This window comes from Lethenteron reissneri, chromosome 15 (assembly GCF_015708825.2).
Source record: "Lethenteron reissneri isolate LAM-NWPU_2019-01 chromosome 15, ASM1570882v1, whole genome shotgun sequence".
NCBI classification, from domain to species: domain Eukaryota; kingdom Metazoa; phylum Chordata; class Hyperoartia; order Petromyzontiformes; family Petromyzontidae; genus Lethenteron; species Lethenteron reissneri.
In genome coordinates this window covers 10701943-10715306 of record NC_083793.1, presented here as the reverse complement: position 1 = coordinate 10715306, position 13364 = coordinate 10701943, and the positions used below count along the sequence as shown (strand labels likewise).

The following is a 13364-nucleotide window of genomic DNA, read 5'->3' as shown; positions in this document are numbered from 1 at the left end:
TCTTACAGACTCACGCGAAAGGGTGCTCGCTGGCACGCGTGCATGCACGCACACCGAAAACCAGTCGGCTCTGGTCCTACAGAGTGCAGCAGCTATTGACTCTGTCCTGAGTGGTTTAATCTCTTTTCATGACACAGACCTAATGTTGTTGTAATAACTGGTTTAAACATTACATCCTTGTCCGTAAAGGATTTTGGACACGCCCTCCGGAGATCACAAAACCCCAGCGGACGGCAGCCAGGCGCCACTCAGCGACCCCCGAGGGCATGGGTAGTGGGGCTGTGGTGAGCGCAGTGAGCCACAGTGAGCCAGAATGATGCATCTCAGTGAGCCAGAGTGTGCATCATAATATTTAGTGAACCAGAGCTAAGAACAGTAAGCAGAGGTCAGCGAGCCACGGTTGAATCGCAGTGACTCCCTGCCCAGTGAGCCAGAAAGCAACATTGAACTTCGTGAACCAGAGTCTGCCAGTGATAGTTTGTTGAGCCAGAGCGACACCCCGGTGAGCCAGTGACCCCTAGCTTGTTCAAGCCAGTGACAAGCATTGAACTTGGTGAGCCACACAATCACGGTTGTAGTGAGCCCTAGACTCACAGATCGGTGAGACAGCATAGACGAGCCACAGATCAGAATAGTAAGCCAAGGTCAGTGAGCCACAGTGAGCCGGTGGCTATATTTAAGCCGGTGAGCCAGGGAGAGCACAGCGAGCGAACGACTCGCAGTCGGAGTGCGACACGGAGTTCGTTGAGCCAGAGCGAGCAAAAAGTTACTCGGTGAGCAAGTGATAGGGGTGTGCGAGTCACAGTGGCACGGTGAGGGTCGGTGGGGGGTGAGGGTCGGTGGGGGTGAGTGCAAGTGGTTCTGGCACGGCCCGGAGACCTGCGGTATCGTGAGGAGTGACTTCTACAATGACGTCCATCAGCAAGAACCTCTCCAGCCAGGGCAACCACACATCTCTCAAGCAGGTACCACCGGCAAACACTGTCACAAAGACAAAGATCCCCCGAATAGCCTAAACATACTATTGGGGCAAGTGCTGTTAGCGAGCACCTTTGAAGGCCGGCATGTCACACGAGCGGGTGGGTGGACAGGACCAAAGTGGCAATGTTTGCACACCACTGTACCAGGTACTCATTTGAGGCCGTGGTGGCCCAGGACCGGTTCAGATAAGCAGTATCACAGGTGTTGGCCGTGAGCGGGGGTCCAGAGCGCAACGCGCTAACCGCTGCGCCACCGCTCTCCACGTGCGCTTTCAAATTGCGTCCTGTGGCACGACAGCATTTCGCCTGCATAGCTGTGTGGTCGTGAATCACTCGCGCGTGTGTGTTGAGTGTTTGTGTGGGGGCTAAACGGGCGCGGCACGGGCTAGAGAAGAGATGGAGTGATGTGGTGCAGGAGGACGTGGAGCTGAGTGGACTTGCCGATGACTGGTACCAGCGGTGTCAAGATCGGCCTCTGTGGAGGAGGCTCGTGAAGGACGCTACTGGGCAGTTGGAGGCAGTCGCCCTCCAACAACAACGTAGGGCAGAGGAGCGATGCTCACAACAACGAGCGGGGCGCCGGGTGGCTAAAGCACAGCAAGTTGGCACAGTAGGGGGCACAGGTGGTGCATCAGCCAGTCATCTCAGTCGTCTGTCAGTCGACACCTCGGTCTGCCCCGTGACCTGCCAGCGGGCGTTCACGTGGCCTCAACATGCACATAGCCTGGCACAAGCGCCGTAGTGATGTCACCGCCACTTCGTGGTGAATGACGCTTGTGTGTTGGGGTGTGTGTGTTAGGGTCTCTGTGTGTGTTGGGGAGTGGTAGTGTAGCGGTTAGCAGCGCTGCGAACCTGGCGACCTGAGTTCGATTCCCGCTGAACCGGTCATGGTCCTCCCCTAGGTCTATTCAGCCTGAAATTAGTACCTAGCACGGTGTGTAAACATCGCCACTGGGAAGACAAAGACGGCTCGGCGTGGTGTTGACCCCACCCTCCCCTTCATAGGTGCTAGCGAACAGCACTTGCCTCGACAGTCTGTTAAGGCTACACGGGGGATATTTGTGTTGGGGGTTGTCTACGATTTAATTTTAACGCAGTTGCTGGGCAAAGCGGCCAGCCACACAATTACACTGTCGAAGTCTTAAGAGGTAAAATAGTCCAACGCGCATCTTTAATTAGAGCCAGGTTATTACGTGCTTGGGGGGAAAACAGAGCTGATAGGGAAGGAATTCCCAGGTGAGGCGGAGCGAGGGGAGGACACAGAGGGGAAGAAATGAGTGAGGGCTGAGTGAGTGAGGGCTGAGTGAGTGAGGGTTGAGTGAGTGAGGGCTGAGTGAGTGAGGGTTGAGTGAGTGAGGGCTGAGTGAGTGAGGGCTGAGTGAGTGAGGGTTGAGTGAGTGAGGGTTGAGTGAGTGAGGGTTGAGTGAGTGAGGGCTGAGTGAGTGAGGGTTGAGTGAGTGAGGGCTGAGTGAGTGAGGGTTGAGTGAGTGAGGGTTGAGTGAGTGAGGGCTGAGTGAGTGAGGGCTGAGTGAGTGAGGGTTGAGTGAGTGAGGGTTGAGTGAGTGAGGGTTGAGTGAGTGAGTGAGGGTTGAGTGAGTGAGGGCTGAGTGAGTGAGGGTTGAGTGAGTGAGGGTTGAGTGAGGGTTGAGTGAGTGAGGCCTGAGTGAGTGATGGCTGAGTGAGTGAGGGTTGAGTGAGTGAGGGTTGAGTGAGTGAGGGCTGAGTGAGTGAGGGTTGAGTGAGGGTTGAGTGAGTGAGGGTTGAGTGAGTGAGGGTTGAGTGAGTGAGGGCTGAGTGAGTGAGGGTTGAGTGAGTGAGGGTTGAGTGAGTGAGGGTTGAGTGAGTGAGGGCTGAGTGAGTGAGGGCTGAGTGAGTGAGGGTTGAGTGAGTGAGGGTTGAGTGAGTGAGGGCTGAGTGAGTGAGGGCTGAGTGAGTGAGGGTTGAGTGAGTGAGGGTTGAGTGAGTGAGGGTTGAGTGAGTGAGGGCTGAGTGAGTGAGGGCTGAGTGAGTGAGGGTTGAGTGAGGGTTGAGTGAGTGAGGGTTGAGTGAGGGCTGAGTGAGTGAGGGCTGAGTTAGTGAGGGCTGAGTGAGTGAGGGTTGAGTGAGTGAGGGCTGAGTGAGTGAGGGCTGAGTGAGTGAGGGCTGAGTGAGTGAGGGTTGAGTGAGTGAGGGCTGAGTGAGTGAGGGCTGAGTGAGTGAGGGTTGAGTGAGGGCTGAGTGAGTGAGGGCTGAGTGAGTGAGGGTTGAGTGAGTGAGGGCTGAGTGAGTGAGGGCTGAGTGAGTGAGGGTTGAGTGAGTGAGGGTTGAGTGAGTGAGGGTTGAGTGAGTGAGGGCTGAGTGAGTGAGGGTTGAGTGAGTGAGGGCTGAGTGAGTGAGGGTTGAGTGAGTGAGGATTGAGTGAGTGAGGGTTGAGTGAGTGAGGGTTGAGTGAGTGAGGGTTGAGTGAGTGAGGGCTGAGTGAGTGAGGGTTGAGTGAGTGTTGAGTGAGGGTTGAGTGAGTGAGGGTTGAGTGAGGGTTGAGTGAGTGAGGTGAAGTGATTGAGTGAGCGGACGAGTCTGGTGAGTGTGGGTGAGTGAGTTCGTGCGCTGTTTGTGTGATCTTCGGTGTTTGGTGGGGGGGTTGAACAAGAGTGCGAATGAGACGAAACAGCGTTTGTCAAGGTGCTCGACATGGCTGGAGGAATGAACGTGTGAAGTTCGTGGTATAACAGGTACCACCTGCATAGCCTGTCGCAAAGGTCCCCCGTATAGCCTGGACACACTATTGGGGCAAGTGCTGTAAGCGAGCACCTAAGAAGGCCGGCACGGCACACACGAGGGGTTGACAGAGGAGCCACGCGTCCCGCTTGTTTTGCTCTTGTCATCGACACAGGAACCCCCACAGGAGGATCACCAGGCTCGCTTCGAACGCAGCATCCGACGGCCTCGCTCGCGGTCGCGCACGGGCTCGTACGACAGCTTCGCCCTAGGTTAGCGCTCATCAGCAGCACGCGCGCGACACGACGACGCCACGACGCCGGGTGCATGCGCTCGCACAGACGCCGACGACGTTGATGACGACGACGACTATGACGACATTGATGACGACGATGACGACGTTGATGACGACGATGACGACATTGATGACAATGACGACGACGATGATGACGACGATGATGACGACAATGACGACGATGACGACATTGATGACGACGATGACGACATTGATGACAACGATGACGACGATGATGACGACAATGACGACGATGACGACGCTGATGACGACATTGATGACAACGATGATGACGATGATGACGACGATGACGACGTTGATGACGACGATGACGACATTGATGACGACAATGACGACGACGATGACGACATTGATGACGGCGATGACGACGTGCGCCCCACAGAGATGCGTTGCGTGCGAAGAGAGGGGCAGCACGGACACGAGACGAAGACTCCCCCGGAATAGCCTTCGCGGGGCTTTTGGGGGCCCAGTGCTGCTAAACGTCGTACTCAGATTGTAAATGTTGTCGCTTGGCTCCTCCACCACACCGGTTAGTGCTGTACTAGTGACGAATTGGCACGTTCTGTTTGCGTGACAACCCTTACTATAGTTGGCTGTGTCGGGTGGTGGCGGGTTTAACGACACATTTATATATTTACGCGATCTAACCCCAAAAAAACCTCTTATGGATGACAGAGGAAGTTACATAGTCTGAGATATTAAACAATCATACATAAATTAAACAAGGCAAGAAAATTGTTAATGCTTAAATAAATGACACCGCAATCGTTAGCGTATATAAACAAGTGATAAAATACACTCGCATATTCACAGTTGTTAAATCAAAGTCACAGTTGAAAATGTAGCTGTAGCTAAGATCCAACATGAGAGTTAAAATTCTTGATGGTAAATTCACCAGATTTAGAGTGGCCACAGCCAAACGGACTAATTGTCAATGTAGGGCACGACATTCGTAGGTGGGTGAAGTATCATGGATGAAATAATGAACATCTGTCCATGGGACCCGAGAGAGAGAGAGTGTGTGTGTGGCCTGGGGCATTGAGAAACTAACCGAGGCCCTCTTATCTGCATTCTCCGTGGCCCGGGTGGAGGGGGGGACCGCTTGTTTTCTACGACACCAGCCAAGGAGCTTAACATCTGGTTTAATCCAGACCGGTTTAAGGAGGGGGCCCATGTGATTAGTGGCAGCATTCTTATCGTCGCTGCCTGCGGCTTGAGTAGCAATTAGCAGCCACAACTTCTTGATTCCCGCTCCATAAAATGCACGCGGACCCATTAGACGCGGGTAGGTGGGTGCGGGGGGCAGTGAGCTGAGTGCCCGGGCCATCACCGCTGCTGTTCCGTGAAGGTCACGAGGTCGCCCACCCACCCTCTCCCTCCCTCCCCCCGAATGCAGCAGTAATAACGCTTAATAGCGCAAGCGACATGGATTTAATGATGGCTGAGACGCGTAAATGACCCTGGTTAACTGCGTTGGAATGTGTGCGCTGTGTGCGCGCGGTGGAGTGCAGTGGTAATGCTGTTGTCGCATTGTGGAAAAGTTCACCCTTCACGGGTGCCTTGCCCAGCTGTGTGGGGAGAACGCAGTGTCCGTGCGAGAGCACTCGGGCGCGAGGGGTGCCGTATGGAGGAATAGCGACGTCTTAGGAGTGCGACATTAAGTGTCTTAGTTAAGCTCAGAGATGGTTCCAGGGAATGAATGAACAGTGGACGGATATTCGCAAAAAAAAAGTCAAAGAGATTTTTTGCGGGGCTAATCTCTCTTTTTTACAGCCCTGAGCCAGTGGTGGAAATTCCACATTCCTATGGTGGGGGTACGACTATCCATAGGACAACCACCGTTGACCCCCCCCCCCCCCCCCCACAAAGTGATACCCATTGTTATCGACCCCGACGGGATGAAAGGCCGAGTCAGCCCCCAGCACAGGATTTGAACTCGCAACCTTTTGAGCCACTGGTTCTCCTGCCGAGGCCACTGTTCGGAATTGTTCATCACGGTGGCACTGTGGAGCGTCCTTGACTCTCCGCGTGTGGCTCAGCTGTCCGCAGCATTCGCCTGACGTTCTCACGCGGTCCACGACCGTCACCCGCTGTGGCCGTGGCAGTGCGAAGCAATGAGGCCCGACCGTGGGCTCAGCTGTCAGCCTCTTCCCTGGCAGCTCGTTAGCCACCACGTTGGTTTGTCACATCTCTGCTGCCGCTCACTCGTGAAACCTGGCCACCGGCTGTATGTACGTACCATATGTTGAACCTCTTTAAGACCGTACGTAGCCAACCGCGCAAACGGAGGTGTGGGGAAACGGGCGACAAACTAAAACACATAAAGCAATTCGAAAAAAATTCGTTTTCAATATTGATTTAAAAGTGCATAGCCCCAGTGGCTTCCTAGTATTGGAAGGAAGAGCGTTCCAGACGGCCGCAAAAGCGTATCTGAAAGCGCACAATACAGTGACCCTCTTCGTTCGTTGGCCAGTCAAAAACCACTGCGAGGATGACCGGGCAGGAGATCTGCGTGTCCACCCGTACGTTCACGCGTGTGTTCACCCATGTCTGTGTAACCGCGTGTGCATGTGGGGGGAGTGGTGGCATAGCGGTTAGCACACTGCGCTATCAAACATGGAGACCTGCTTTCGATTATAATACGACAATCAACGTGAGTGGTGAATGACATCTGAACCATTCGTGGGCTTCCCCTAGTTCGACTCGGACTTAAATGAGTGCCAGGTGAAGTTTGAAAACATCAGCATTTTGGAGAGAAACATGCGGCCGACTGTGGTGGTGGTGGCCACACCATCCCTTGACGGGCCTTCCTAGGTCCTCTCTAACAGCATGGTCTAAGTAGGCTACACGGGGTGTGTGTTTGGGTTCACGTGTGTGTGTTCACGTGTGTATGTTCACGCGTGTGTTCACGTGTGTGTGTGTTCACGTGTGTGTGTGTGTTCACGTGTGTGTGTGTGTGTTCACGTGTGTGTGTTCATGTGTGTGTGTGTGTTCACGTGTGTGTGTGTGGCTGCAGATAGCTCGGATGAGGAGGGGGTGTCGCCCCGGGAGACGGCGGGGGACGATGATTACTGCGTGAAGGACGCGAGTCGTGCAGAGCTGGGACGACGAGAAATCAGCATCGCGCAGCAGGGTGGGTCTGCCCCGTGCACACGACGCCCGCACCTCCGATTACCACGGTCGGCTACGTACGGTGCGAAAGAAGTTCAACATACATCGCATGCGTGGGGTCCGCGGCACTGCCTAGGTCCTGGTGGGATAGGCCGGTGTCAAGGTGCGGATTGACCTGTGGGAGTGTATCCATCTTCCATGGATCACTATCGGAATATTCATACTGCAAGAGGAATCCGATGATCTATAAAGCTCTTTTTCACATATGTCCAGTTGGGGGCGGGTCAGAACGTTACAACAATATACAACACAAAAACACGCTGGGAGTGCAAAGTTTCGCCAAATCACTTAATTTTTTTTTACAAATAATTTTGTTTTAATACGGAGAAGAAAATGAGTTCCAGACACGTGGGGATGCAGTGGCAGCACAACGGCGCGGGTCGAGCTGTAGGCCGTGGCTCGCAAGGTCACGTTCCCACTGCCCTCTGTCCCCGCAGACATGCCGGCGCTCATGGCGCTGAGGAAGAGAGCGGAGCGAGACAGCCCTCTCGCCGGGGCGCGCATCGTTGGCTGCACGCACGTCACGGCGCACACCGCGGTACGAGCCCTTAGCAGCGCTCCCCCCTCCCCCACCCGGCCCGGTCGCCTTTGTCTCCCCCCAGTGCTGATGTTTACACACTGAACCAGGTAGTCATTTGAGGCCGAGTCGACCTAGGGGAGGACCCGGGGGACCAATTCAGGTATTCGTCACTGATGTGTCGTGAGCGGGAATCGCAACGCGGCGCGCTATTTATTAAACTATTTTTTTTATTTTACCAGGTAAGGTTCACCGAGATATTAGTTTATTTTTCAATGATAGCTCAACGAAGTGGCTTATCATCACGTGGACATGTTTAGCAGCCAAATACTTTAAACGCATGACGTTGATTCTAAAAGTGTGGGGGGGGGGGGGGGGGGAAACCAGCGGACCCGGATTAAAAAATCCACGCGACCACGGTGGGAGAGAGACATGTAGACTCGAAATATACAGCAGCAGGCGTCAGGGACGGGATCAAACCCACGACCTCCTGCATACCAGGCGAGGTAGTTAACATCTCGCCACCGCGGCGCCCCGCTAACCACTGCACCACCGGCTCCCCACCACATGCACTTAACCTGGGAGTGGATGGAACATTAGAAGCTAACGACGGCGACGAGGAGCATAGGTGTGGGGGCAGCTTGTAATGAAGAGGGGGTGGAGGTGAGCGGAGGGCTGGGGGGGATCTGTGGGGGGGCCGGCAGTAACGAGGTGGGTGTGCGTGTACAGGTGCTGATTGAGACGCTGTGCGACCTCGGAGCCGAGTGTCGCTGGGCGGCGTGCAACATCTACTCCACACACAACGACGTGGCCGCTGCACTGGCTGAGGCCGGTACGCACGTGCGCGTGTGTCCATGTGTTTCAACAAAATAAATTATAATAATGCTCACTTGTAACGCGCCGCTGCCGCCACACCCGCACAGCGCTCGCTCGTAGCTCTCGTAGAGAGAGAGAACGACTCAGAGGCGCGAGGAGGAACCACAGACGAGCAGGAAGGCAGCAGCAACCACGCGGTGAGGCGGTGCCAACAGCAATTGCCCAAGCTCTGCGGTCCTCTAGATATATTGAGGTGTTAACGGCCAATTCATGGGTGCTTACATGGGGGCGGAAACCAGAGGACCCGGAGGAAATCCTTGCATGGGGGGGGGGGGGTGAAACGCTCTATGCCATACAGACGGCACAGGTGGAGTTCACATTTTTTGCTGCACCTGCCTTCTGGCTAGCCAGGCATGGGGCTCCTCCTCAACGCCCACGGGAAGGGAGACGGAACAGATGGAGATTAGTCCACGCACTTTGCTGTACCGCCGTCTCCTGGCGAGCCAGGGTATTACTCCTCATAGACACGGGAAAGGGAGTTTTAAAAATAGTTTTATTTACCAGGTCAGGCCCACTGAGCTACGTAGCTCTTTTTCAAAAGCCACCTGGCCACAAATGACAGCTCAACGAAGTGGCTTATCACGTGGAAATGTATAGCAGCCAAACACTCTAAACGCGCGTTTCTAAAGGTGGAGGGAGAAAACGAAGGCCCCGGAGAAAAACCCACACGTCCACGGGGAGAGAGACACGCAAACTGCCAGGGAAGGGATCGAACTCACACCTCCTGTATACCAGGCGAGGTAGTTAACATCTCGCCATCGTGGCACCCCAAATGTTTAGTAACATTTGTGCAATCCCACCAACGATTACACGGGGAATCCTTGTGTGCGCACGCGTGTCTCTGTGTGTGTCCGGGTGCATCTGTGTGTGTGTTGTGAGGAGCGCTATATTTCCCTGGATTTTTGGTCCTTAAATTCGAGGTGGAAGGGTCACCAGGCCCCTCGCCCCCATCCATAGTCTCCGTGGATATGAGCTCGCCATGTGGGAAATCAGCTGGCTCAAGTCAGCCTCCCCCCCAATGGCATTGCTCATAACACACCACGGAAATTACCGTCTGACTGCACGAGGAGGTGGGGTGGCGTCATGTTTTTGCCAGACCGCATTATTACAAACCCCGAGTTCTATTCCTGACCATGGCCAACATCAGTGGTGAGTAATTAACGTAATGCAGCGTGTTAACATCAGCGCTGGGGAGACAAAGGTTGATCTGCCACGTTTCCTGGCCACACCATCCCCTCTCGTATTGTATGTCAGCCTCAGAAATGTATCACTCAAAGTAATTACCTCTGTAGCATCGTCGGCTACATGCAAGGCCCAGTAATAACTTCTCACCACAGCTGTGGCTACTGGTCACGTGCCATCTCCGGCATGCCAGCGACGGTGAAAACTATTGAGTGAGAAATTGAGTCCTGGCTGCAACGGTTGGCTACGTGTGGTGCGAAAGAAGTTCAACATACAGGGACGCCTCTACTTACGAACGGCTTAGGTTCTAGAGGTCCGTCCGTAAGTCGATTTGTTCGTAAGTCCAACGTTACTCCTGTCGATTCCAAACGTGTTGTACGGCGTGTACACTAAACACGGGGAATGGCTTTGCAAGTTGTATAATCTCCTGTAGGTGTAGGTTTCGGTGCCACTGGTTCTTCATGTTTTGCAGATGTAGACGCCACGCTTCTGAGACATGATGGGGGTTGATAATGTTGTTCGTGGAAATCACAGAGAACGTTGTAGTGAACCGCACAGCGACAACACAACGACAACAGACGATGGCGGCGGCCCAGGCAGAAATGTTGGGAATGATGGGTAACGACACCGAACAACCACCGCCATCTATTGCGCGGTGGTTGAACTCACGACCCTCGGTCCTGACAGGCTACTCGACATACGGACCAGGTTTGTTCGCATCTCCGAAACTTCGTAAGTCGAATGTTCGTAAGTAGAGGAGTCCCTATACCGTACACACATACACTTGCCGCACCAGAGGCCCAGCGCTGACGGCCGTGCCCGCTGCTCGTCTGCAGGGTGCTCGGTGTTCGCCTGGAAGGGCGAGTCAGAGGAGGACTTCTGGTGGTGCATCGGGCGCTGCGTGTACTCGGAAGGCTGGAAACCGAACATGGTGACTCTTTTCTCTGCACCCCTCTCTCTCTCTCTGTAAACACACTCTCTTACTACACTCTGCCTGAATGTGTGCATGTTGAACTTCTTTCGCACCGTACGTTGCCAACCGTGCAAATCGGAGGTACGGGTGAAGAACAACAAACTAAACACAAAAAGCAGTTCTAAATAAATTCGTTTTCAATTTAGATGTACAAGTGTATAGCTCCAGTGGCTTCCTAATATCCAAAGGAAGAGGCGTTCCAGACGGCCGCGGAAGCAGCGCGTCTGAAAGCGCCACGCGACGCGGTGAGCACCGTCTTTCTTCGATGGCGAGCCAAAAGCCGCTGTGAGGATGACCAGAGTTTGCGTGATGGTTTATGCTCCTTGACGAGATCAGCAAGGGCCGTTGCCCGAAACGTCAACTATTATATTCGTTTTCTTTTTAAGGCCACATTGTGTTATTTATGAATAGAAATATATTTTTTGTTGTTAATTGTGCCCGTGCACCACTGCCAACGCAGTCTTGTCACCAACTAGTTAATGTAACTAAATACTCTCTCCTGTGTAGGGCTGTGACGAAAGCATGAACCATATTACTTCACACTGCCACTAATATATGTGTGTGAAGGTGATGGGCGAGTGAGTGGGTTTAAGGGTTACTGGGTTAGTGAGTGGATGGGTGACTGGGTGGGTGGGCGAGTGGATGTATCTGCAATTCACCAACTCTAAGGCAAAGCAATTGATGGGCAAAATCACTTTGAAGTGATTATCCAACAGTTGAGTTTCATTGTCCAGAGGAAATTATCACCTCTATGTAATAAGCAGGAGCATAGCCGGTTATCATGAACAACAGCATCACAACAATGGCTTCATTTAAGCCGGGTCTGTCCGGGTTGGTGGCCCGAAAACGTGCCACGCGTCTCAACGGGCCTGTGTTTCATCCCCTTGTTAAACAAAGGGTACTACTGTGAACAGATGTGAAGTGTATTCTTGGATCTTTCGGTAAAGTCACGTAGAAGGGAAATAATAAAATAATGAAAATAAAACATAAAATTATCACGACGTTTCGGCCACAACACAAGCAGCCGTCCTCAGGTGAAGAACAGGTCTGTCGGAAAGACTGCGTCCCATTAGGACGTCGTGAGAATTTTATTATGTTTTATTTTTATTATTTTATTATTTCCCTTCTACGTGACTTTTACCAAAAGATCCAAGAATATGAATCCCTGCAGTCACGAAAGCTTTACATCGAAATGTAGATGCGAAGTGTATAAGGATCAATGTTATTTAATGAATTTGTAATGCGGGCGTAAATGGGTGGGGCGGATATGACGATCCGAGAGGGAGGAGTCAGGGTCACGTGGGGGAGAAGTTATAGCGGGGAGACAGGAAGCCATCTGGGTCAGTCGGGGGAGTGAAGGGTGGTGAACACGTTGGGTGGTCGCCGTGCCTCAGCCTGGTGGCTGAGGGGCTCATGACGGCGCCAGCCAGCGGGGTGGAAGAGAGTTGGGGATAGAGCTGAGGTTGGAGATGGCGAGATAGCCACAGAGGCCACGCAGGGCTGAGGTTGGAGATGGCGAGATAGCCATAGAGGCCACGGAGGGCTGAGGTTGGGGAGTGGCGAGATCGCCACACACGGTAAGACTCGGCACCGCCGGCCAGCGGTGACCGAGCACGGAGGAACAGGGAGCAGCGGTGGAGCTGCTGTGAGAGCAGCCAGAGGGCTGCACCAAGAGCCTGCAGCAGAGCTGCAGGAGCGCGGAAGGCTACGGGAGCGAAGGCAGCTGTGGAGCTGCCAGGCAGAGAGTCTCAGGAGGAGTGCCGTGAGGGAAGGAGAACGCGAACCCAAATAAAGGACACGGAGACAGAACCAGGGTCGAGTCCTTTATTACACTGGTGTCAGAAGTGAAACGGCATCTCAAAACAACTGAGAGAAGAAAAAAAAGAATATTCCTGCGCCATCATCTGCTACATCATCAGACGACGACGACCTTCCTCAGACGGTGGACCTGCCTGCGATGGAAGAGGAGATCCGTGCTGGAACGAGTACGGGTCCGGGTGAGCAAGGTGTCGCCGCGTTGGTGGACCTGTCTGTGCCGGAGGACGCCAACTTACGATGGAGACAGATGGCGGCGCAGATGGAGACCTTGAAAATCGTGCTGGCGCAACTGTGTGAGTTCACCACGCCGAGGACGGCGTCGGGGAGGCCCGGTGGTGATCCGCAGGCCTCCGCCTTTCCTGCGCTGCCAGCGCCATCTGCCACGTGGCACGAAGACGCCATCTTGGGCGTGGCAGGGGAGAAAAGGCGGGAAGCCGCCATCTTGTCTTCACCGCGGCGGGGAGACGTCGCCATTCAACATCGCGGCGGTGACGCAGCTTTGCGCTGCCATCTGGAGGTGCCTCGGGGAGAGCAGCCTGCAGTGAGCTGCTGCGCGAGGACGAGCTGCGAGGAGAGGACGACGATGCTGCAGCTGCTGGGGCGGGAGCTTCCCGTCCTGGCTCGGGTGCGTGACAACGGAGCAGTCAAGTCGCCGAACGAGTTCTGCGAGGCGTCTCAAGTTGCCACCCTGCCGTCCTCTTCTTGCTGCAGCCCCGGGCGAGTCGTAACGATACGCACCCGGCCTTAACACACACCTCACCCATCTTTCGAGGGCAGGGGGCGATTTTGTTTTTTTCTCTCATGACTCGATTGTGCGAAGCGCGGTTCGGACTG

The 13364-nt window shown here is 54.1% G+C and overlaps 2 protein-coding genes across 2 annotated transcripts in view; one reads left to right on the top strand and one right to left on the bottom strand.

Moving 5' to 3' along the window:
• COL7A1 (collagen type VII alpha 1 chain) overlaps positions 1-13364 on the bottom strand; it is a 274004-nt gene that overhangs the window by 77900 nt on the left and 182740 nt on the right. The gene's annotated exons all lie outside the window — the stretch shown is intronic.
• The window catches only part of LOC133342696 (S-adenosylhomocysteine hydrolase-like protein 1), a 32018-nt gene continuing 19481 nt past the window's right edge, over positions 828-13364 (top strand). The window contains exons 1-6 of the mRNA XM_061552020.1: positions 828-965; positions 3853-3949; positions 7010-7126; positions 7602-7702; positions 8411-8513; positions 10576-10670. Of these exons, the coding sequence (XP_061408004.1) occupies positions 909-965; positions 3853-3949; positions 7010-7126; positions 7602-7702; positions 8411-8513; positions 10576-10670 (570 nt within the window). The 5' untranslated portion in view covers positions 828-908. The remainder of the gene's footprint in view (positions 966-3852; positions 3950-7009; positions 7127-7601; positions 7703-8410; positions 8514-10575; positions 10671-13364) is intronic.